General features: G+C 29.6%; 1 protein-coding gene across 1 annotated transcript in view; it reads left to right on the top strand.

The window, feature by feature from the left end:
* Positions 1-27,673, top strand: part of side-IV (sidestep IV) — a 125,238-nt gene that overhangs the window by 96,767 nt on the left and 798 nt on the right. The window contains exons 11-16 of the mRNA XM_065503064.1: positions 5,534-5,657; positions 5,816-5,976; positions 11,538-11,685; positions 17,632-17,755; positions 20,976-21,313; positions 23,377-23,642. Of these exons, the coding sequence (XP_065359136.1) occupies positions 5,534-5,657; positions 5,816-5,976; positions 11,538-11,685; positions 17,632-17,755; positions 20,976-21,313; positions 23,377-23,642 (1,161 nt within the window). The remainder of the gene's footprint in view (positions 1-5,533; positions 5,658-5,815; positions 5,977-11,537; positions 11,686-17,631; positions 17,756-20,975; positions 21,314-23,376; positions 23,643-27,673) is intronic.

Here is a 27,673-nt window from a genome sequence, read left to right as displayed (position 1 = left end):
TTTTATTTTTTTAATAATTAAACATCATTTGAATCTTATTTTATAAGTATAACTCTATAAAACAAACTCTATATGCAAACATTATACAACCTTTGTTCTAAAATATTATTTTGGATGTTTTGATTTTGCTCATTTTCAACATCAAACATTTCTGGTCAACAGTGAACCTCTGGTGGAAATTTGACACCCTCTAAGTCCTTCCTCAAACATTTTTCTTTAGCTGAAATTAAAAGCTCAGATTGTATGAAAAATTCTTAATTACATTAATATATTGTTTTGTAATTTTGTTAAGTTTACTTGTTGTTTACGCTTTATGTTAATAATTTCAGATTGGTTGCTTTACATTTCCTGCATGTTTAAAATATTATATTTTATGAGGTGGCTTTTTATGATTTCTTCTCTCTTGCTGTTTTCTCTAACACGATATTCAACTCTACCAGAAGAAACAACAATATTTTGACCGGAGTTGTAACACAAACACATTACAAACAAACTTTTTCACTTGTTAATGAATACATCGCGTGCTATTTTCTGCAATTTTTTTTTTTTAGATTTCCTTGCTGGTATTTTTGTTTTCTTTATTGTTTTGTTCTAGATACAAGTTTGTTTCAAAAACGAACTATAGAAATAACGGAAAATAAGACAAAAATTATCCAAATATACAAAAAGAATACAAAAAAGAAAAAAATACTGAAACCGGAAACGGATATACTGAGTTTTTTATTATGTTAACAACCAACCATTCTCTATGAATTCATTATATATTTTTTTGCAATTTCTTCAAAGAAAAAAGAGAAACAAAACAATAATTTTTTTTGAATTTTGTAAATATATTTTTTCTACTTGTTTGTTGCTGGCCCTTTCTCTACTGTTTTTACTGTTTCTTTGTAACCTTTAAGTCATCAGATGCTCAAGTAATAATTGAAAAAATTTAATTAGTATAGAATACCAATTTAATCATGAAATGTTCACTCTGATTTTCTTCGTTGTTCATTTTGCAGCACGCTGTTGCAAACAAAACTTTTCTTTTGTTACCAACTAAACAAAAAAAGTTAGTTGTTCATTTATTCATGACTTTAAAAACAAATGAACATTTGTTAAAAATATGTATATGGGGGATTTCATGTCAAGTGAACCAACTTTTGAAATCGATGTCTTCCGATCGGGATGAAATTTGCACCAAGGTTAGCTCTATTGGATAGTAACTCAGACACAATTTTTCAACAACATCGGTCGAGAACTCTCTGAGTTATAGGGGGTAAAATTTTGACAATTTGGTCAAACAGGGGTTTTTTCTTATCCATGTAACTTATTACCTATTGTTCTTAGCAAAATGTGTCCCAAATAGTATAGATAGCTATTTCTTCGATCTTTCGAAAAAAAATATTTAAAAAAAAAAAATAAAAAATTTTTAATATTTTTTTTCCGAAATCAAAAACTTTTTTGACTTTTTTTTAAAATACGCCTTTTTTTTTTTTCTTAAAATAAAGTTTAGATATTTTCCTTGAACACCTACTTGGTCGCTTAGTGGGATGCGAGTGGGATATCTATCAAAATAAATATTTTGTAACTCAAAACATAAAATTTTTGACTTTTTTTGCAAAATCAAAAACTTTGTTGACTTTTTTTTTCAAAATGGACCCTTTTTTAATCTTTTTTTTAGGTCAAACAAAAGCTTAGATATTATCCTTGAAGACCCTTTTGGTCGCTTAGTGGGATGCGAGTGGGATATCTATCAAAATAAATATTTTTTAACTCAAGACTTACAATTTTTGACTTTTTTTTTTTGCAAATACGATTTTTTTTCCAAATGGGCCCTTTTTTTAAAATTTTTTTTGTAGTCAAAAGAAAGCTTAGGTCCATTCCTTTAAGATATTTTTAGTCCCTTAGTGGGATGCGAGTGGGATATCTATCAAAATAAATATTTTGTAACGCAAGACATACAATTTTTTAATTTTTTTTTGCAAAATCAAAATTTTTTTCCAATATGGGCCCTTTTTTAATTTTTTTTTTGCTCAAAAGAAAGCCTAGGTCCATTCCTTTAAGATATTTTTAGTCCCTAGAGTGGAAGTCAAAAAAGTTTTTGATTTCGGAAAAAAAATATTAAAAATTTTTTATTTTTTTTTTTAAATATTTTTTTTCGAAAGATCGAAGAAATAGCTATCTATACTATTTGGGACACATTTTGCTAAGAACAATAGGTAATAAGTTACATGGATAAGAAAAAACCCCTGTTTGACCAAATTGTCTAAATTTTACCCCCTATAACTCAGAGAGTTCTCGACCGATGTTGTTGAAAAATTGTGTCTGAGTTACTATCCAATAGAGCTAACCTTGGTGCAAATTTCATCCCGATCGGAAGACATCGATTTCAAAAGTTGGTTCACTTGACATGAAATGCCCCATATATAAAACTTATTTGGAGCGAAATTTGTGCAGATACATATATAAATTAAACAATTATGACCGATAAAGTCCAATTTCGAGAGGACATTTGTATGGGGGCTAGGACCGATTTCAGCCAGTTTCAATAGGCTTCATTCTTTGGCCGAAAAAATAATATGTACCAAATTTTATCGAAATATCTTCAAAATTGCGACCTGTACTCTGCGCACAAGGTTTACATGGACAGCCAGCCAACCAGCCAACCAGCCAGACGAACGAACGCACGGACATTTCCGGAAAAAGTGGCGAAATTTATAAATACGGAGTAATATGCCAATATTTTAAAATTTAATGAATTTGTACAATATTTGAATAAATTTATACGACCATAGTGGGGAGGGTATAATTCGTTTGTAACCCCCAAAAATATTAGTCTAACACCCACCCAAAGTGTACCGATCGACTTAGAATCACTTTCTGCGTCGATTAAACGATGTCCGTCCGTCTGGCTATCCATGTAAATCTTGTACGCAAAGTAAAGTTCTGAATATATTTCTATAAAATTTGGTACATTACATTTTTTCGGTCCAAGGATCAAGTCTATTCAAACTAGCTAACATCGGTCTTCCAAAATTGGACTTTTTCGGTCATAACTGTTTAATTTATATAATTATCTACACAAGTTTTGCTCCAATTAATTTTTATATATACGAAATTCATATTACCTAATTTTTTGACGATCGGTCAATAATTAGTCATAACTCCCATATTAGTCCCGCTTCTGAAAATCACTTTAACGAGCATAAATACACATAAACTTCAACAGAAATAATTCTAGTATAGAAACAAGTAAGAAAGTATGGTCGGTCAAGCCCGACCATATAATACCCTACACCAAGTAAATGAGTAAAAATATTTTTCTTTTAAAATATCAATAATTTACATTTTTGAGTGATTTTCGGAAGTGGGCCTTATATGGGAGCTATGACCAATTATGGACCGATCACCATAAAATTAGGTCGTGTGATTTATGTCTATATTAAAGTTAACTATGTTGAATTTTGTGTGTATACCAACATTTTTAAGCGATTTATGCACGTTAAAGTGATTTTCGGAAGCGGGTCTATATGGGAGCTATGACTAATTATGGACCGATCGTAACAAAATTTGGTGACATGAATTTTGTATATATAAAACTTATTTGGAACGAAATTTGTGTAGATACATAGATAAATTAAACGTTTATGACCGATAAAGTCTAATTTCGAGGGGACATTTGTATGGGGGCTAGGTGAAATAATGGACCGATTTCAGCCAGTTTCAATAGGCTTGGTCCTTGGGCCGAAAAAGTAATATACACCAAATTTGATCGAAATATCTTCAAAATTGCGACCTGTACTCTGCGCACAAGGTTTACATGGACAGCCAGCCAGCCAGCCAGCCAGCCAGCCAGCCAGCCAGCCAGCCAACCAGACGGACGGACGGACGGACGGACATCGTTTAATCGACTCAGAAAGTGATTCTAAGTCGATCGGTATACTTTAAGGTGGGTGTTAGACTAATATTTTTGGGCGTTACAAACATCTGCACAAACGCATAATACCCTCCCCACTATGGTGGTGTAGGGTATAATAAATCACACGACCTAAATTTTTGACGAGCGGTCCGTAATTAGTCATAGCTTACATATAAGGCCTTCTTCTGAAAATCATTCACGAAAATAAATTATTGAAAAATTTAAAAGAAAATTTTTTTGATCATTACTTGTTTTTATTTCACCTTTTTTTTGGTACACTCTTTAGACAGACATCCTTAAATCAACTTCCTTATATATAAGGATCCACTTTTCCATTATTAATTTATAAGGTTGCAAATTAATATTGTAGAAACAACCTTCAGACACAATGAAGGGTATAAATAAATTGTTATTTTAACATTTTATATTTTCATCAATTTATGGTTCATCCATTTCTTGATATAACTCCAATTACAACTAAAGCAAATAGCAAAATATAGTGATTATGATTATAAATAGTCAAATGTAGATCAACCCCATCAAAAGCAAAAACTCATTTTTGTTGGTTTATTTAGAACAAAACTTATTCCCAATTTGCATATTTATGTCACTAAACTAAACACACTTTGGCAAACAGTTTTTCAGTACTTTTCTCTATATTTGTATATATTTTTTTGTTGTAAATATTGGTTTTCAAATTTAATAGATTGCGAGTAATTTTTTTCATTATTTCTAATCCATCCCTCAATTATACTTTAGGGAAAATTTATACAACAAAATGTATACCATATTTATGTTTTTTTTTTTTTTTTTTTTTTTTGCATAAACATTATAACAATTTGTTGTATTAAGCCATTCTAATATGGCTACAACAACATCATATTGAAGGTTTTTTTTTTGAACAGAAATTTTCCATTTTCAGTTTTGTTGTTTTTGCTTTTTGGTTTCGTATATCGGGAATATCACTGGGGAAATGTGTAGTGTATGTAGCTATTTATTTGTAAATATTTTCTGTTTTTTTTTTTAGTTTAAACTTAGTTCTATTTGTTTTTACGGTATTTGTTGTTTTGTTTTTTGTTTGAGAGTAAAGTATGCTTTTAGTTGCCATTAAAATAAATGCTTTAAAATTTGTGTTAATGGCAAAAGTTTTGATGATTTTATATTTTGTTTGATTGTTTGTTTCATGAAATTTGTGCTTTTTTGCATAATTTTTATGTATTGTTGTTTGGTGGTAAACCACAGAAATAATAAAAAGAAAAAAAAAAAACACAAAATCAATGAATAAAAATTAGACAGATTTTTATGATTGCATAATATTCGAATTTTCCTTTTTTTGGTATTTTTTTTTTGTTTTATTACATTTTTAAAAATTGTTCACAAGAACTTATTAAATTTTTTTTCGTTATTGTGTGTGAGTTGTGAAAAGTTTTGATTGGAAAATAATTTAATGTTAACATTAATTGGAATAGAGAAAATTTTAGAAAACAATGTACGTGAGTGATGTAGAAGATTTCAAAGGTTTTTTTCTTTATAATATTTTAAAAGAATTTTTTATATTTTTGTGTAAATTAAGACCAAACAAATCTCCTTATTTATGATATTTCTTAACTAATTATATTTAATTTTTTGCAGACTGGCATGTCACGTTTAAACTATACCCCCACTACAGACTTGGATTATGGTACAATTTCTTGTTGGGCCCGCAATTCAATTGGTATGCAAAAATCACCCTGTGTCTTTCAAGTAGTAGCAGCAGGTATGTAACTCTTTTATCTTATAATAGTTATTATACACACACAAAATATTTTTCAAACTTATCCTTTTCACAAATCATCTTACAAATGTAACAAGAAAAACTTCAATTTTGTTTAATTAATTAATTAATAAAAACCAAAACTTATCAATTACTTTTAGGACGTCCATTTCCACTACAGAATTGTTCAATAACAAACCAATCTGCAGATTCCCTACAAGTTGATTGCATTGAAGGTTTCGATGGTGGTCTACCACAGAGTTTCATGTTGGAATTAGTTGAATTAAACAATTTGCGTTTAGCACGGAATATAACTTTGCAGGTAAGTTTATTACACACACACAGTTACCACACACTGATAAATTTGTCAACCACCTTAATACATAAAGCTGGAACATACACAAACAAAGTCTATCCTTGCGAAAATATCTGAAAATGGAAAATTTTAAAAACAAAAGTTGTTGGAAATGTCGAAAATACGAGTACCTACATACATATGGGCGATTTCATGTCAAGTGAACCAACTTTTAAAATCAATGTCTTCCGATTGGGATGAAATTTGCTCCAAGATTATCCCTATTAGATAGTAACTCAGACACAATTTGTCAACAAGATCGGTCAAGAAACTATTTGCGACAGATTTTGGATGAGAAAAACCACATGTTTGGCCACAATGTCAAATTTTGACCACCTATAACTCTGAGAATTCTTGAACGATCTGAATTACTATCCAATAGGGGTAAACTTGGTTTAAATTCCATCCCGATCAGAAGACATCGATTTGAAAAGTTGGTTGACTTGACATGAAATCCCCCATATGTATAAGTAATTTTTGTTAGTTAATTACATTAAAGTAAAAATGATGCTTGTAGTTTAGTTTAAGTTTTGTTAAAGTTATTATTCTAACGTTTGTATGCACATATGTACGTACAGTAATGGTCTAAACATATTGGACAAAATTCTGCTTACAACATTTGGAAATAAAAATACATTCTCAGTGTTATTAACAAAGAAATTTAATTTCAGTATTTTTAATGATATTATTAAAAAAAATTAACAAAAAGTAAAAAAAATGCAAAAAATCATGCAACAGAATATATGACAGCTGAAGGAGGATATAGCTTTCAACAACACGTGCAATGATAAAATTCTTCTATGAAAATGGGTGTTCTATACGGGCAATGATCCGCGCGTTTCGCCCATTTTATGGTGACTCCCATGCTAAATTTAGGATGATACCTATCCACATGAGATCCAAGATCGCCCATCCCAAAAAAAGTCATTGTTTGTCGTGAATTTGGGGCTGATGGTGTCAGCGGTCCATAATTCTTGAGCAGGCCATCACCATCAACAGCGAGCGCTATAGGTCGATGGGTACGAATTTCTTTTGGGCTGAATTGGATAATATGAACAACAAGGACAAGTGGTTTTAACCGACATCGTGCGTTTTCACCATGTTATTCTTTTTATTGTGGAATTTTCTTAAGTCGCAGATCTATGCGAATAAACCGTAAACAACAGCAGCCCTAAAAGCCAACCTAATCCATACCATCGGTCCAATTCAGCCTGATTTATGAGCCAGAATCTATCAAACGAATCACAGTGGTGCCATTTGAGTTTTTTCGTTGCAAAAATCATAACTTTTGAACCAAATGAGATAATCAAAAAATATATAATGCATAAAATAGACAATTGATCAGCCTATGAAAAGAGTTTTTGAAAACGGTTCGACGACTTTCAGGTGCATACTTATGGGTTAGCAAAGTTGAAATTTGTGGAAAAATCAATTTTATGGGAAGTAAAATAAAATATTTTTTAAAATTTTTTAATTTGTTATGTTTCTTTTTAATGGCTTTTGTGATTTTAAATTATTCCAGAAAAGATAAAAAAAATTTTTTTTTGAAAAAATAAATTTTTGGATGGTTTTTCACGGTCATATATAATTTTTGAAAGCATGTGTTTTTTCAAAATTTTACCTCTAGCAAAAAATGGGACAAGAACGGGCAGCTGGAAATTTTTGCATTAGATAAAGTAATAATCAAAGAACTTATTTTGAAAATATGACAAATATAGAAATTGATAGTTTTTTTATTTTCCATCAAAGTTGAGAAATATTGAAAAAATTTATAGTTGGTAAATATCGTTTGGAACCATGTCTTTATTCAAAATTTTAGCTCTAGCTAAAAATGAGACCAGGACAGGCAGCTGGGAATTTTTGCATTAGGTAAAGGAGTAATCAAAGAACTTATTTTGAAAATATGCCAAATATAGAAATTGATAGTTTTTTTTATTTTCCTTCAAAGTTGAGAAATATTGAAAAAATGGATAGTTGGTAAATATCGATGTACCTGGACAAAAACAAATCAAACAGTACAATTTTTGTTTATTTTTTTCTTAATATATATATCTATCAAAAGAATCAAAAATAATGACGATCAGATACATAGTTTTCGATATATTGTATCTGAAAGCGAACTAAATTACCTAAAAATTTTCTGTTTTTTGAAAACTGAAAATCAGTCAACTTTGAAGGGCTGTATATTTTGAATCAAAAATCAGATTGTAATAAGAGTAGCATTTTTGTAATCGTTGGACAATTTACTGTAAGAGGTTTATTCAATATTTTTTAGGGGCGCATGAAATTTGGATTTTTGCAACCTCACTTGTTCTGCGAGCGCCACTGTGCGAATAAAAAATGTCAATGATATCTCTCAAACTATTTGTTTTATTGTAATATGAAGGAAGGAAGCTTAATAAAAGACCATTCATAACACATTCCTATATTTTGTTGCATAACCGCAATTATCCACAACTGCCGCACAACTAATTATATTATGTTTTGTTGTCATTGGACTAGATGGCCATGCCTAATTTATAGCTTGATACAGTTTTTTTGAATATTGATGTGCCAATTCGCGATTTACCTTTTTATTAGCTATTACCCATAAATATGCTGGCCACACCAATTCGGATTTTTTCATTTGCAAAGTATGTATGTTGAAATAAATTTTCCGTAGCCCTCAAATAACTCACATACATTATTAATATATCAGCTATATTCCCGGTTTGGTTACTTTTTAAAATAGAGAAAATTGGCCCACATATGGCTGAGATATAAGGATAAAACCACGACAACCTAAATTTTTGACATATTTTTGATCTGTACGTGGATTACTATGTCATTAATATAGACAGTATGTATATCTAATTATAGATATTTCAAAGAACTTTGCAACAACTTATATAACGCCATAGTAATTCGGTCCTATACTGGGTCAAAATCGAGAAAAATATTTTTTAACCCGATTTTTTTTTTACCAAAAATATTAAAATTTGTATGTTAAAGTATAATTTGGTGAAGGGTATATAATGTTCAATACAGGCGAATATAGCTCTCTTACTTGTTTATTTTCTTTTCTAAACATAACCAGTTTTGTCGCATTTATTGTTTTATTAATTTTCTTACTTTTTAAGTTAAAATATATTCATAGTTTCGTTAAATCAGGGTTGAAACTCTAGGAATAGTATAAAAGTTATTATTTTCCAAATGAGTTTTTACCGACACTGTACTTGTTTTCGACTTTTACACATGCAAAACTTTCTTTTGAATTTGTTCATTATTATTTTGTTTTCCATTTCATTCATGTGTGTGGGTACTGGTTTTATTTTCTTTCATTTATTCGTTATATAACATATATGTACGTATGTCAGATATATCCTTAGAATGAAAACCAAAACTTATCTCTCGAATGTATGTTTGTATGGTTTGGCAGCAAAATATCAATTGGCGAAATTAAAAAACTTTCTACAAACTTTTAATTTTCTAAGCAAAATGAAAATTCAAGAAACTGGCATAGAAATATTTACTTATTCTTCGTTTTTTTCTGTGCTGTTTAATGCTAGTGTATATTTTTGCTGTATTTATGTAGTGCTTTATTTTATAGGTAATTTGATTTTTTTTTGCCAGCAATTTTTGTTTGCACCAACAAACAAAGTTTGTTTTCTAAAATATGAAATTTTATCAGCAATTTTCAACTATGAGAGCTAGAGTCGAACAACCGTGGGAGTTTTAAAACTAGTAGTACTCTTGAAATGTTTCCTTGAAACAGCATTTTAATATGAAATTTTAAAATAGTAATTATGTAGCATGATTGCAATTATAAAACCATACACAATTCTATATTATTGTATGCCGAATTATAAATACTATCCATCTTAAACACAAAAGTTATTCCGGTATCTCTTCGTCTATATTTCGAAATAACCCCCGGTATTAGTCCTGCAGATATGAAACCGAAATAAATTGACGTTATCCCACACGATAGTTATTAATTTAAGAAATTTTATATTGAAGATTAACAAAATCTATTTAGTAGACCAACAATCAATAACCATGAATTAAGTACGTCCTTGAACTGTTTTTTTAGAAATATGTCCCATTTGTTATGTTTCTCAAATTTTTGTATCCCTTGTAAAAAATAAGTTTTGTAATCAAAATAAGTATTTATTTGTGATATCATTTCATTTTTGGGGTGTGCGAAGTTGTCACTGACAACTGTAATTGTCAACAAATTACAGGAACTTATTTGATTTGATTTGAATTTGTTTAAATATATGATAATAATTATGTCTTTATTAATCCTTAGTCACATATTTGAAAACTAATTTAATGAGTTATAGTGTGATTTATCATGTAGAAAATTTAGTGAAATTTTCGCCGAATAAATGTAAGCAAAAATGAAGTATACTTTTAGGTGGTAAAATCATATTCCATGGAAAATGAGAAATGCATAGAGAATATATATAGAGCGGAAACTGTCAAAGATCTAACTCAGTTGTCAGAAACCTAAGTGGTGAGAATGTATTAGTAGAAAAAACTATGTGAAAACAAAAACTACATTCGTATGTGTGATAATTTTGAGTAATTTTTTTGTTTGAGTTTTTTTCTAGTTTCCGCTCTATGCTTCTCTATGGTTTAATGTTACTCTTTTGAGCGTAATTTGTAGAAATTATGTCATAAAATATTGTCATTCATACAAAATAATGTGCTGTTTTTTGAGTGGAAATTTAACATGTGTTCTGTTATTGTAACAAAAACAAAATACATGTAAAACGTCCTCTCAAAGCACTCGTTTGCTATAGAAAAATAGCACCTAAAGCTCGTCTTAAAATATATAAAAATGCACTTCATGATTTGAAGGCAAAACTGCAATATATTTAATAGTGAAATTACATATAACTTTGAAATGCCCAAAATGTATAATATTGACAACCATGAAATAAATAAACTGCTATATCATGTCATATTTGGTACGAAACTTTAAAAATCATGACATGTTGTTCGAAACAACTTATAGATTATGTATAAATAAACCAGCAACATTTGTTATGTAACACTTTATACTTTTAATGCCATTAGACCAAGATGTATTAAGCAGGTGGCAGCGTAACTTCAACAACTACAATAACACAAGAACAACAGTCATTTTTCTTTCTAAACTGTCAAACAAAAAATTCACAAAAACATACTTTTTAAAAATTTGGTGAAATTCTACTTCCACAAAGTGGATCAAAAGATCAATTGAAATATTATTTTTGTTCTATATGTCTACTAACACAAAAATTTTAAACTCAATTTTTTCGAAATAGCAAAAAAATTATACACTATTGTTTTATTAAGGACCACTATAATACACATACCTTGCTTAAGAAATTGTAAAAAAACTACAAAATTTAAAATTTGAAACTAAATATAAGCCATATACATATCTATATGTTCTAGGGTAATATTGTGTTTAATATGGGAATTAATGAATGATATTCTATTTATATGTAGTATACAAAATAACTTAATAATTTTTTGTTTTTTTATTTTACTTTCAGCATACAAATAGTCCAGTGACGTTTTTTATTGATAACTTGGATCCTAGTGCCACATATCGTATGATCATATTTGCCGTTAATGCTAAAGGACGCTCAGAGCCCATTATTATTGATGACATTAATTTTAAAGGTGTTGCTAAATTTACAGGTGAGTACTGAAATTTATAAGAAACATATGAGGCGTATACTTATTATGAAAATCGTAAGTCATAAATATTCATCATACGCAAGGTTAACCCCAGTAGAATTCATTGGTATTTTTAAACAACTGACAATATTGGAGAGGTTTGTCAATTTTACCATTATTTTAATCTTATTAACATGCATAGGTTTAATAAACAATTATTTCTGAATGAAAGCTTCCATTATATGTAAATTTTCTAAACGTTTATAAAACAAATTTGTTTCATGACTATTTGTAAATTTAAAAACTCATTAATACCAATAAAACAAAACTGTATTAAAAATATTTTTAAACCTCATAATCAACCTTCTCTATGCAAACGAGGTAAAATTTATATAAATTGCTAAATACTAAACTCAATTTAAAAAACATTTCCCCGTATATAAATTTTAACTCTCAAAGAATTTGCCACAGCATGTTGCAACATACCAATATTCTGTAAATAAATTAAAACAAAAAACAATTTACTCACTCCCTTAATAAGACCGTAAACTGAAACACAATTGTTTTGTGTGAATATGATTTTTTTTTTGTTCTCCCCTATACCCAGACACACATAAAAACTATAAAATATTGTACCTTAGGGCGGATGTGACTAAAATGAAACTATCAATAAAAATTGCATTATGCAAAACAGGATATTGACTTTAAACAGTTTTTTTCTTGTTGTTCTACTGTGGCTGTGTGTTGCAGTTTTTGCATTCATACATATGGTTGTTATATAAAAATGTGTGTCTATGTGTTTGTTTTTTTACAGCTTCCGCTGGAACCAAACAACTTCCACTTATGAACTTATTTGTATGAGATCAAAATATATTTATCTCATCATATACATATACATACTATATTCATATTTACATATTTTTTTCTCTTGATGTGAGTGTGTTCTAAAATTAAAATGCAATATTTTTTTCATGTGAAAAATTTTCTGTTTTTTTTTTCATATTTTCTGTTTTTATATTTGCATATGTATATTGTATTTTGATGGCTGTAGTTAGTTTTTTTTTAATTTGCACAGTTGAATATAAGCTGACATCTAAAACAGCTGCAGTAGCTTTTATGTAGCTGGAAATTGTAGCGCCATAAAAAAGTTGTGTAAAAACCTGTCTACAATTTGTGCAAATCTTATACAAATTTTGGAATATATGCAAACGATTTTAAAACTTTTTATTTAAAAATATATATTTTCCGAGGATGGTTTTGGCTGTTTATTTACGGATTTTAAAATAAATTGCTGGTCTAAAAATAACATAGTTTTAATACATCCTAAAATCTCCATATTAATTCTCCTGCTTTGGCTCATTATATATATCATAGGGCTTTGGCTCATTGATATGTCTTTATTATGAAATTATCCTGCAGGAAATTTGCATCAACTTTTTGACATATATATCCCCTCCTAGGATATTATCATGTTAAAAGACCAGGTGCTTTTTATATATAATATTAGAACATGACATGTTTTGTGTTAGTTTCCTTCCCCTTAGGGTAATGAGGAGTGAATAATTGAACAAAGTATAATTGAACTGCGATAAGCTTTTGGCCTTTATTTAACCTGCATCATTAGGCATGTGGCTCGATATGACTGTGAAGCGCATTCTTTCCCAAATTCGAAAACATACCTCAATAGCAGCAAAAATATGAGCTTCTGAGATGCTAAGCGCAACAATCCTATTTACTTGTGCTAAAAATTAACCATTTATTCTGGTGTTCTTTTCAAACAAAACACCACCGACAGGGCCATCAACCAAGCTCTACTGCTAACACTGCTCTTAATATGGCATTATGAATAGAACATGATATAATATCGAGCAAAGTACCCACACGGCCTACGCACTCTTTTTCACCAACACTTTTTTGAGGGGAAACAAAATCAAATTAAACCTGGAACTCTAAAAACTCTTCGAATTAACTTTAAAACGTTTTTAAAGAATGTCATTAAATAACTTCTAAGTCATAAAGTTAAGTAGTTTCAGTCTTCTTTTTTCCCAAAACCAAAAAATACACAATTTTTACCTTTTGCCATTGAAATAAAAGTAAAGTTAAATATCTTCTAGCACTTTGCTTCCTTTTTGTATACTACATAGTATATGAGCTGCTATTTACTATTTTTTCACTTGTCTAAAATTGTATAGAAAAAAAAAACAAGAAAAATACAAAAAACTAGTAACATTTTTTCGTTAACAATAAAGTTAAACAAATATTTATGCTGTTCTTTCTGCTGTTGTGTTAAAATTTTTCTTTTTTTTTCTCTCTGTTAGACTCATCTCTAGTTCGTTTTATTGTTCGGTGGCATACTGTGTGTGCTACGTAGAACTTTCTACTTCAACAGATTTTTCTAAGCTAAGTTGCATTTATTCCTTTTTTTTCAAAATTTTTTCATTTATTTCCACTATTTATTTTCCAGCAGAGCTGCTGTTGTGCTATTGTTTTTAGTTTGTTTGAGAAACTGAAAAAAATTTCACTTTTTCTTAAAAATATTTTGCAGCAGTGTGTGTCCTTTGTTTTCCAAGGCACATGCAATTGACTTTTGTTTATTATTTTTTTTTCTATGCTGTGCAGTTGTTCTGGTAGGAATAGTTTCGTTTTTGTATTTTAATTCGTTGTTTCCGTTTCCATAGTTCTATTCCTATCCCTTATGGTATGCAATACAATACATACTTTGGTAAAAATTCATTTGTACGTTTCTAAACTGCTTTTTGTATTCTATGGATGACTGCATTATATACATATGTATGAAATCTTACGACATATTTGTGTTCCTTGTGGGTTGGTTTTAGTTCAAATACGAAAAACAAGCAATGTCAGGGATGTAGTTCTATACCCTATTTTACAGCTTCATAGCTGTTGTTTATAAGTAAAGGTGCTTCTTTATTATTTTAGCACCTAGCCATCTCTAGGAAGCTACTATTTCGCTTATACTGCTGTATACAATGTTGTCAGTATACTTAAATTAAAATTGTGTTTGAATTTAGTTTTTTCTTCAGAAAGTGCAGAAATGAAATAGATATATTAGGGGGTACCGTGAAATACCTCCCAAATGAAATAACTCCCCACGAAAAAATGAAATAACACCCAACAAATTTTCCATACAACTTGGGACTTATTTCATTATGAAACAACTCCTAACGCATAGGGAGTTATTTCATAATTTTTTGTTGGGAGTTATTTCATAGTGCAATAACTCCCAATGAAACAACTCCCAATACAATTTTTGTTGGATTTTATTTCATTTTATTTTGGGAATTAGGAGTTATTTCACTGTATTGGGAGTTATTTAATTTTTGTTGGGTTCTACTTTGCAATATCAGAACCCATAAATATAAAAAAACTGGCTTCACTCAGAAAAGTTTTTTGCCGGGCGCAAAGGTTTTCTCCTCTGGGGTGTTTCAAAAACAGGCTTCGCTCAGAAAAGATTATTTATACATCGGCGGCCTTTGTCAGGTTGCAACGATTACTTAATCTGGTGCGAAATGAGAATCGGTTTTCTGAAATATTATAAAACCTTTCTGCAATGAAAGAAATCTTTTTTGAGCGAAGCCAGATTTTTATACACCCCGGAGGAGAAAAACTTAGCGCACGGCCGAAGGCCGGCAATGTACAAAACTTTTGCAAAACAATGCAAAACAAATTTTCTGAGTGAAGCCAGTTTTTGACACATCCCAGAGGAGTAAAACTTTGTGTTACGCTATAGGCCCGCAATGCAAAAAATGTTTGGTAGGCGAAGAATAAATAAATAGCTTCACATTGGGAATTATTTCATTTCTATTGGAATTTATTTCATTGGGAGTTATTTCGCTTTTTTGGGAGTAATATTTTTAAAATTATGAAACCGCCGATTATTGGGAGTAATTTCATTTTACCCTTTGGTAATTATTTCATATTTCAAGTTTGGGAATTATTTCATTTTTGAAGGGAATTATTTCATTGGGAGTTATTTCACTGGGAGTTATTTCATTTGGGAGCTATTTCACGGTACCATATTAGGGTGGTGTATATGGCGAAAAAATAATTTGTCAATGTTACCAACTAAAATGTCTCAATATAAATATAATAAAATCGAATTTCCTACGATTTTCTAAAAAAAACTCTAAAATTTTTACTGGAAAAAATAAAATTCATATTCATATGTTTTAGAACCCCTTCATAGGGAAGTGGGTATCTAAATACCCACGCCATAAAACCATATCTTTTGAAACAGAAGACATCTAAAACTATAAGGGCCCAAAAGGTTTTTCTGGAATTCAATTCCCCTAATTTTCCAGAGCGATATATGTTTTTGGATTTGTAAATTTATCGACTTTTGACCCGCTGATTTCCCAACAATCCATGACCCTATACGATAAGCAATAGCACCATAGATTTAGTAGTGCTATTCTTCCTTTAATTATTCACAAAAACGTGTTTGCGATAACGCTCTATTTGCCCTGGTTAGAACTTTTCTAAAACATTGGGGTATTTTTCTATCCATCCGAAAAGAGAATTTCTCAAAATGTTTGTCTTGGCGTTGTTATTAGGTGAGCTGGAACAAAGGATAAAGAAGTGTTTTTATACCCTTCACCCACAAAGTATATATATAGCCATGTCCGTCTGTTCGTCTATATGTTGAAATCAACTTTCCGTAGCCTCCAAATAACTTACATACATGATTTATACATCAATATATCGGGAATTCTTCCGGCTCGGTTGCTATTTAAAATCGACGAAATCGGCCCACAAATGGCTGAGATATAAAGAAAAAACCGGGATAACCATGATTTTTGGCATATTTTTTATCTTTATGGATTACCAAGTCATTAGTAGAGACAATATGGATATATGATATGATAGATATTTCAAAGTCCATTTCAACGATGTATATAAGACTATAGTAAGTTGGACCTACAATGGGTGAAAATCGGGAATAATATTTTTTAACCCGAATTTTTTTTTTCACCAAGAAATTTTTTGTTATAAATTTTAAAAAAAAATTGGAATAAACTTTTTAAAAAAATAAATAATTTAGAAAAAAAAAATTTTAGAAAAAGAATTTTGAAAAAAAAAATTTATTTTAAAGTATAATTTGGTGAAGGGTTCTAAGTTGAAATTTAAGAACCATTTTTTTCTGTTTTTCAAAATTCCTGGTAAAATATTATGTCTTGTATATGTAGATTTTGAAAAATCCATAAAATACAAAATATAATTAATTTCGAAAAATTGAAAAAACCGCTTTAGTGGAATTATATGAGGTTTATAATGCATTAATTTTAACTAATTAGTTGAAATGTGACGAGGGTGGGTCAATAAGTCCGCTAATTTTTGAATTTGCCGGCACTTAACTGAAAGGGCAGCACTGCTCAACAGTCATCTGCCAGTTTACTCCTGTCAAGAATTTTAAAAGGCTGCGTCACCTTGTGACTTGAGGAGAAATTGGAAAAAAGTGAATTTCGTCTGCTCATTATGCATTATTTTTTGCGGAAAAAAAACATCACTGAAATAAAGGCTAAGCTTGATAAATACTATGGGAATTCTGCACCATAAATTTCAATGGTAAAAAGGTGATTTACTGAATGTCGTTGTGGCCGTACAAGCATGGAAGATGCCGAACCTTTCGGACTCCCATTTGTGGTCTCTACACTCGAAACAATTGAAAAAAATCATGATTTGGGGTTAGCCGATCGGATATTGAATGTGCGAGAGATTGTGGAAGTCATGGCCATTAAATACTAACAAATAAAATGAGGATATTTAAGTAATAAATATATAACTTAATTGTTATTCTAGAATTTCATCAATTAGTTGACTATTTGTCTCCCCATGTAAAGGCTGCAGATTTGATTTCCGTCCAATACTACTAAATTAAAATATACTGTATACTTGTTATAAATAATAAATCTAAAATTTTATTTTTTTAACTATCTTTACTTTCAGGTGCTTCCAATGGTCTAACCGTTCCTTTATCGCCATTTTTAGCTGGTCTAACATTATTTTGTGCTTTATTATTTGCCATATCTTGTATTATATTGGCAGCTATTTATAGAAGATTTTCAAATCGGTAAGTTTTCATATACATACATATATATTTTAAATATATAACATTATAAATTTTACCACATAGTTATAGCTTTTATTTATATAGTTGTGTCTAAATGCCTTTGGCTGTGACCAAAAGCATTTGGTCATAATTTGGTTTTAAAGTGGTTAAAAATAATAAAAACAATCACAAAGAAAACTTCTCAAATTACTGGTTGTTATGGAAATTATGTATGGGTTTAAACTGAAATATGTATGTATATTCAAGTATGAGTTGGAGAACAATTTTAAACAGCAGTTGCAGAAAGGGGAAATTTTTTAGAATCAGTAGGAGAGAGATGACATAATTTTTAGTTTATATTTATAATTCTCAGTAGATAAGAGATTTCTAGATTTACAAAATTGTTTCCTAAAATACCGCATATTTATTATTGCATTTTTATGAGCTGATATTTTATTTATGAAAACTGTAAATTATTCCTTTGAAGCAGTAATAGGTGTAAAAATAAAATTTCGCATTTTTAAAAGTATTTATTTAACTAGATTGGCATAAAATTAGAGCGTCTCAAAAATTACACCGGATTTGAATTTACCTCCATTTGAGTAATAAAGTGTTTCACAACGAGAGAGCAGTTTTTATTGGGCGATAAGACTAATTATGCACTATTGAAATAATCGAGCAGTTTAATCCTTATGTGTGTAACAAAAAAATACCTTTAACAGGGTGACCGGGTACCCATACACAGAAAAAATGGCGTTTCATATTATTGCGCAATATATATGAATGCTCCATATTATTAAATGCAAGAACAATGTTTTAGTTTGGCCTAAAGTCAATTCGATAAATGGGTATTCCCATTTATATACACAGTCAAATATATTCAGCAAGTAGAAAGACTACTCAATATTGTATTGTAAGTAATAATTTCTATATAATTTGTATGTCGTACCCAGGTGCCCTGTCACCCTGTTAAGGGTGTAAAATGTAAAATGATTTACCACACCCTCCCAAGTCGAGACACAAAAATGTCCATTATAAAAAATATATAAATAAAAGTTAAGAGTTCTCAGAAAGATTCAAGAGCCTAGGAATTCTATATACAGAGAAAATTACAATTTAATTTCAAAAAGTTACTCTTCGTCCTTGGGCGATGAACGCTAGAAACAAATTTCTAATATTTTGTATTCTTAAAAGTCTGTAACATAAGATATAAACATACCATTCTCTTAACTTGTTATGTCCAGCTCATATGCACAATGTGCGAGCTTTTACAAAAGAACATTTGTGCTTTCACACCGACAAGAGTGCAATAAGACAACAGTAATTGTCAGTAGTAATGACTTATCACTTGGCTGACTCCAATATATATTTTGGATCATTTAACACGTATGTGTTCTGTGTAGTGCAGAGAGAAGACAATTGGTTACTTTATACAGCCCAGCTAATCTAGCGTGAAGACAATTGTCACTTAAGTTCTCTAAGTAATCTAGAGTGTAGTCACTTTTAACGATTTCTGTGTAATTCGTACAAACTGGTTTTATACAAATTGTGTTGATATAATTCTCATAAATATACAGATATCTCATGTAACATAGCGTGAAGTTAATAGTCACTTTAGTGTCTCTTAGTAACCTATAGTTAGTATTTTGTACTGCACTTTAAAGAGTAGTAATTTTAGCTACCAGAAGCAATCTATTGGAGAGTTGTCGGAAGAAGGTTTGTTTACAAGCAATGGTTTGTTGGGCTATCTGTGATATGTCAATATGTGCTCAATTAGCACCCGCACATGTTAAAATAACTAGTTTTTGGGCTGATCAAGTAAGCAGTATGTGAATCCAATGCGATGACTACTTTGGACCAGCTATCAGACAGTCTCATTGTTATCAGAAAGTGTGAAACCTGTCAACTAGTCACGTAGCTATTTAAGTAACTAGTTCCCACCCTAAATGATGGGTAAAATCACTAGTTCGATATTGTCTCCTAGAACAGCTGGACAATGCTTGCTGTTTTTTTTTTTGCAAACAAACAACTATCAGTATTAGAGCTTACAAAGCTGTTTAATACAAACCCAAATATTGATGTATGCGTGCTTGGACGTAATTGCTCTATACCTAAAGGATGTATAAGAACCGAATTTTATGGCTCTTGACCCAAAATATTTTGATATTCAGCACCCATTCTAAAACATAAGACAGAATATTTTTACAATTTGATTTTCATCACCTTTTTTTCATACGCAATAATATTTTCCTTTGACGGGATAGTATCTAATAATTAAATGTAAATAAACTATATTAGTTATTCACTTTTCGTTCATTTTATTATTATTAGTATTTCCTGCTTTATCAAACCCCATTCATTATTTTAAATGTTGTACAGTCCTGATATTAAAATAAATTACATGTTGAAAATATAAAACAAAACATTTGAAGTTTTTAGGGGTCAATTTTATTTAATTAAAAGTAATCGAATACTTGACTGCGAATTTCATAAAACAGAACGGAAATAAAATTAAAACAAAAGGAAACCTTTAATAATTCGTAGGAATATTTTGTTCAAAAAGAAAATATAACAACATTTGACCAAACAGTCGTAACATAAATAGCTTCGGGTCCAAAGCGTAAACTAATAGTCTATAGTTAACGCTACAATGGCTAGCAAAGAATAAGCAGCAAAAACAATAATAACAACAAAATGAAATGAAAGCAAAAAAAGGATAATTTGCTTAATATTAATGTTTTAAGGTTATATTTTTGACATGGCCTGTCAACGCTTAGCAATCACATGGCCAGCCATTGGAAGAATGGTTGGGGTCAAATTGGGTCTGTTGAAGTAATGATGGTGTAACATTATACCAAACAGACCAAACACCCAATATTTTTTCATACTTATTTATTATTGTTTTTTTTTTTTTTCATTTTGGGTTAATTTATTTAATGTTATACATTTTGATGAGTAGGCGTCATGTTGTATTTAAGTTGAGGCAGCTGTTGGAATAGAATATCTTTTTTCAGTTGTTTTTTTTTAACTTTTTAAGATGTCACATTTTCTTTTTGCTACCTACTTATCTATAAGTATAAGAATAAATAAAAATCTATATAATTTGAATATTGTTTTGGCATAATATCTAAAGTCCATTAGATACACAACAACAATTCTATTTATGTTGCTGTGTTATTTGCTATTCTTACATACATACATATTTACAGATATTTTTAATATTAAAAATTTTTCTCTACAGAGCAAATGACAACAATTTAAAACCAACAAAACACACTCAACTTTCTATACCCGCCGATTGTCAGTTGGATCCATTACAGCCCAATCATCATCATAATCACTATGAACAAAATAATCATCAGGCCCACCACAGTCTCTTGCAGGCAAATGGCGATGGTAAATTACAAATTGGTGGTGGTGGCGGTACATCGCCAACGGGTGGCAGTATTGGTATTGGTGTTATGGATACATCAACATTAAGGTCAACAACACAAAGTCATCACCGTCAGTCGCCACAAATAATGGGTGATCCGCCCGAAGGCGATGACACTGATCCTGATGTTATACCAAATCAATATGGTAAGTTATATAATCTATTTTGTATTTTGTTTTTGAATTTATTATCAATGCTAATAATTGCCAAAGGTATTTTTTGAGCTAAGGGCATTTTGTTTATTATTATTTAAATGTTATTTCTATTTAACGTTTAATATTAAATAATAACTGTTGTCACATTTTTTGCTTAGAGTAATTGTTGCTGCTGGAAATTTGGCAAATATTTGTGAACATTGTTGACACCATTCATTGCCAGCCAGCTTGTTCACAAGTAGTTTTGAGCCAAAAACAATTTTTTCTGTGTTTAATGTAACTTTAATTCAGTTATTTTATGAATTTTATTGATAATTTTGGCCAATATTTTTTAGTTATGGTTACAGTTAACTGTATTTATTGTATTTAATGCCAAATAGTAAAGAAAATTAGTACCTTTTTAGTACAAAAATATAATCGCTATATCCTCAACTTAAAATATTTTTTAAATTAAAGTAGTTATTGCAGTTTTTTTACTAACTTGATTTACTAACATGATTTATAAACACAGTTCTTTAGAAATGAATTGGCGACTTATAGTTCCTTTTTGGGACTTAGCATACAATTAATAATTAATCCAAGTTTGGCACTATTATTATATTTAATAACTTAGGTTTGCTTAATTTTCATCTCAAAATAAATATTTGTTATATATCTTTAAAAACATTTTTTAAGCGATGTTCATGAATTTTCTTGACAACAGAAAACATATTAATTGATTCAAATATAAATTTGATAACTACAAATTTAAAATGTGACGTTGCTTATCCTAGTGTGTGGTTTTCCACACGTGAAATGTTCTGCTTCTGCCAAAAAGCGTACTCCTAACCGATATGTTTGTGTAAGATAAACTAATTCTATGCAACAGATAACAAAACATTAGAATAAATATGTTATTGATAACAAATCATGATGGCTACAAAAAAAAAATATTGTTAGTAATATAAAATACCGTATGTGTGGAAAACAACGCATGAGGGCAGTTTTGCCATTGCTGTTCCCATTAAAAATTAAATATATCCCCATGATGAGCAAATATTGTTCTTCTTGAAAAAATATAATTCTTCAGAAAAATTTAATTAACTGACCAATAACCAATCAAAGCGTAGTTTTACTTTTTCTATTCTATTGTATTTAAATCTCAATTTTCATATAAATTGGAATAGACACATTTGATCATTAAGCTAAAAATAAAAATTTTACAACATAGTTCTTTAGTTAAATTAGATTCAACATTAGATGGATACTTTTTATGGAAGCAAACAAAAACTTGTATTAATTCACAACATTTTGTATCGTGTATCTTGTATTAAATACACTTTTTGTTTGTGTATGAAAGTTTTTGAATGAGTAGTATGAATAACATGTAGTCCGACTCTCAAATTTTTTCACATGTGTAAACAAATTTATAGCTGTAAACCAATACAACTTTTTAAAAACATATCAAATAAAAGTGTATAAGTGTATTTAATTTTTGTATGAAAATTTCCAACACTAAGCTTACACTATTGTATTGATTACAATAATACACTCGATACAAGGGGTTTTGTGAATTCAGCATATTGTTTACAACTAAAATTAAGAACTAACTAAAAGCTGATAAATATTTATCGGTGTTGGAAGGACATTTCTAAAGCAGTTCGTTCATGGTCCTATAGAAAGTCATTTGTCAAATTTCGTTGTATTATCTTCAAAATTGCGAAGTTTGATTAAAAGGTTTACATAGACAGACAGACGGATGGACATCAGTGAGCCGACTAGGAAAGTAATTCTAATAACTAAAAAATAAAAAAAAATTAGCCCAATATTTCCAGCCTAAGCATTCTTAAATTTGTTGTCAATTAAATTAAATTTCTTAAATTGATATAAAGCTCTCCTTTATAGGAGCAAAATATTAACAATAATAAACTTTTATCTACTTAGCAGTCTTGCTTATTGAAAAGCTGCTTAAAAACAAATGTATAATAGCAACACACTATACTATAAACTAAATAATATAGAATTTATTTTTTAATTAATATACTTTCGTATCTTTTTACATAATTTAATTACAGAGAAACGTCCATTGAAGTCAATGCTGGCTTCACCTATATTCCGCAGTCCATCAGCGCGACTGCTGCAACGTGACTATTGCACAACGGATGCTGTTACAGACGGCAGCATAACAATGGGTAGTGGGAGTGTTATTGGCATAACAAATGGCTCAGCTTTAAGTAGTGCGGATGGTGTATCTAGTTTAGGTTCATTAAAAAGTAATAATGGTAGCCTTGGTGTTGGCAATGAGGTGCTGCATTACACATTTAGGCCAAGTAAACAAATTGTAAGTAAATAACAATAATAAAATTGCAAAAAGCTATATAAGTATATATAGATACTATGTATATAAAAATAAAAGTGCAAATAGTTGAATTGTATATACATGCTGTGCTACTTATAAATATATATATAAAACTGCTGCTATAGATGAAAAATTTAAACAAAGACAAACACAAATAAAAATAGCCTAAATATTTGGTTAGCAGAGTGAATTTAAATATATAGTTTTTGAGGCAGTTATCAATGACTAGTGAAATTACTATTTCGGTTTAATGACTTTAAATTAGTTGAAACTACTTCAATATATATAAATATAAATAAATAAAAATATCAGGAATATTATACACGCAGAGAAAAAATATAGTTGGGCATGGTTACTGTAACCATTTCAATATTGTTACAAGTTTTTTAACTATATTATAGTCACAGTAACCATTTACATGATTGTGGTAACCATAATATGGTTAACTTACGATTCACATGATTGTCTCAACCATATATGTATATGGTTACAGTAAACATATATGTTTGTGACAACCATTTATATGATGAAGGACTTATCATATTATGGTGCTCTCGGCTTAAGGCTTATCATAATCTGAGAACAACATATTATGATAAAATTATTCATCATAAATATGGTTGCCACAAACATATATATGTTTACTGTAACCATATATATGGTTGAGACAATCATGTGAATCGTAAGTTAACCATATTATGGTTACCACAATCATGTAAATGGTTACTGTGACTATAATATAGTTAAAAAAACTGGTAACACTATATAAATGGTTACAGTAACCATGCCCAATTATATTTTTTGACTGCGTGTAGGGGAAATTTATTTAGATTAATGTTTAGCCTAAATTTTGGTATATGTTCACCTTCTCAACTCTAAGTCTTGTGGACAGTTTTGAACATATTTGTTTAGCTAGATCATCTTATAAAAGGTCACCTTTATAACGGATAACATAGTTTGCAATAGGTCCAAAGTTACCCAAATAAAATTTAAAAAATAAGTTTTTGCAGTATTAGACCTAGAATCCGTCATCATCCTTAATGCATTCGATAAGTGAGAACCAACTTTCTAAAATGCACAAATTTCGTGCAGCTACTAATTTTCATGCTGTTTTCTTCTTCATAATCTCAATTATTTTCATAATTTCAATACGTTGTAGGTTGCCTTTACTTATCCCTGTAAATAGAAACCAATATTTCTTCCAGGTTGTTCTAGTTTTCTTACCTCTCAAATATCATCGCTAATTTAAGGTTGTGGCTAACGCTTATGCCAGCCGGAAATATTCTTGACTATTTGCGATCTTTTTTTGATTTAATGGTGGAGTTGCCCATTATAAAGTTTCCAGTTGTGATGTTAAAGCTTTTAGAGCAGGTTGCAGAGATTACGAACACCCTTTCCTTTCCCTCGACACCAGAATTAGCAATCGAGTCAGCAGATATGTTCAAAAAATTAGATAAGTCAGGTGGCAATATGAATATAACACTAATGCCACCCCTATGTGGGAAACCACACACGATTAAACTTTTATATATATTTTTAAAAATTGTTAAGCGATGTTCAGAAATTTCGTGACAACGTGATATTTAAAAATTACGTTGCGTAACCTAATGCGTGCTTTTCCACACATAGTATATAATTTATAAGTATTTTGAACTAGAAACATAATTATTTGTCGTCAAATGTGCTTTTTCTGACAAAAAGACGAATTATGTAAGCATATTACTCATAACCGAAGGGCTTGTGTAAAATATGCTAAAGATAAATAAATTTTATGACCAACATACAAAAAAATATAAAAATAAATATGTTATTGATGAAAATTGATTTTGACTAAAAATAATGTTGTTGCTTGTGTAAAATACCTACGTGTCAAAAACAACACACGATGATTAGTGTTTTTAAAGATGAGATGAGGGATATAGCGGACAAATAAATTGTGATGCGCTTTAGAATCTTATTTATAACATAAATTGACGTCAATTCAAACAACTGGGTTAAATATCAAACTTTAAATAAATTAAAAGATAGGTATATCGTTTCGTTAGAATCTTACGCTCATTATTCTTAAACTATATGATATTAAAATAACGTTACAAATTTACCGAAATGATGAGATATTATTCGTTATTATTTTTTTTGAATTTTGAAAGGGCCTTTATATTTGTCCTCAATAATTATTGATTAGTGCGGTCGTTCGTCTGTCTGTTGAAAACACAATAGGGGCTAAACGAAAGGAGAAATCTGCCTGAAATTTCCCACAAATACTCTTCTTGCTGCCCGATAAAACTGTTCATAGAAGAAAAACGACAATAATCTGTGATCACTCATATTTCCCACCAAATATTGTGTCTTCTTTTTAGTTAATGACCGAGTAATTTTTCTTGGTGAGCCGTCTAATGTATATTTAGCTTGAAAAATATTAGGAAATATTTGATGTCCACGCAAACTGTATGGATAAATAGTTTTCACATTAAATAAAAATATTACAATAATAACATTGAATTCATAGAATTCTTTTGTATATTTTATTACAATTATACCACATTGTTCAACAATAAATAAATGCTTTCAGCCCACTAGTTGCTTTAGAATTAAAAACGTGTGGTTTAGGGAAAAAATATAAAAACTGAAATAAATCTGTCTGTTTTAAATGGTATTTATTAATGTTTTTCTAAAAAATTAGTAGTTTTCTTTGTTTTAAGTAAACATACTCTTAAACAAGACAAACATGAAAAGAAACCAGATACATTTGTTGTAAAATGCATGGTCATATTTCATTTGCCATATAATAGCTGCAGGGAATTAAAAAAGCAAAACAAAAAACAATACACATTGGTATGAAGTTTTGTTCTATTACTAAACTGCCTGCCTTTCGCTACTCTCTTTTTTATGTCCTTGTTATGTACGTACATATTTCTATAGTATATATGGGCAAAAACACTATTATTTTAAAATATATGGAAGCGAACTAATTATTTCTTAAGGGATTATAATTTGGACTAAATAGTAAATAATTTGGGGTCAACAGAATTTCAGAATTCAATGTTTCCTAAATTTAAAAAATATTAAAAAAGGTTGAAATGAAAGACATTTTTTTCCTTAAAAACATTTTAATTGTGAGCCCCTAAACGAATTCGATTGCAATAATCATGATTAAAAACTGATGGTTTAATTAAAAATTCTCGATATTTGCTATTGATGTGCCATCACTAACAATTAGCGAAAAATTCAAAATAAATACAGTTTTTCAAGAGGCTGAGTATGGACTGAGGTGCCCATGGAAATATTAAAAAGAAAAATGTTTCAAGGCAGGTATTAAACACTGTGGAAGACTTGTAGAAACTTACTGAAGAACTAGAGTTTAAGAACTATTAAAATACTTTTTTGTGGTACAGTCAAATAACTCCCGACAAAAATGAACTAATGCTAACCTTAAAGAGTGAAATTATTTCGAATGAGTAAAATGCAATTACTCATAACATATTGCCAGTTTTATAATAATAAAAATATTTATCAAATATCTCCCAACAATAATGAAATAATTCCCAATTCTGAAGCAATTTATTACAAAAAGTTTTCCCCTCTAGGGTGTATAACAACCGTATCAGTAAGAATTTCTTGCATTGCAAACCGGCATCGGTTTGTATAGATAACTTGCGTTGGATGTGCGAAAATGTTTTAAGAACCACTTCAAAATATGTATATCTGTAGTAAAGTAAATATTTACTGGTCGGAGCCGGATTTTGATACACTCCAGATTAGAAAATCTTTGAACAATGCCGAAGGCCGACAATGCAAGAAGTCTTTACTGATCGTAGCTGTTTCGAGATGTTTTTAAACATCAGAGAGGAAACAAAACAAAAATTATTGATCGAGGATTTGTGTGAAATAAATCTCAATAAAAAATGTTAAATAAATCCCAATCCATTGGGAATTATTTCATAATGATATAACTCCCAAATTTTATGGTAAAATTGGTGGGAATTATTTAATTTTTAACTGCGGAGTTATTT

The sequence above is a fragment of the Calliphora vicina genome, chromosome 1, assembly GCF_958450345.1.
Source record: "Calliphora vicina chromosome 1, idCalVici1.1, whole genome shotgun sequence".
NCBI lineage: Eukaryota > Metazoa > Arthropoda > Insecta > Diptera > Calliphoridae > Calliphora > Calliphora vicina.
The sequence above is the reverse complement of the archived record's forward strand: the minus strand, read 5'-3'. Positions and strand labels throughout refer to the sequence as shown.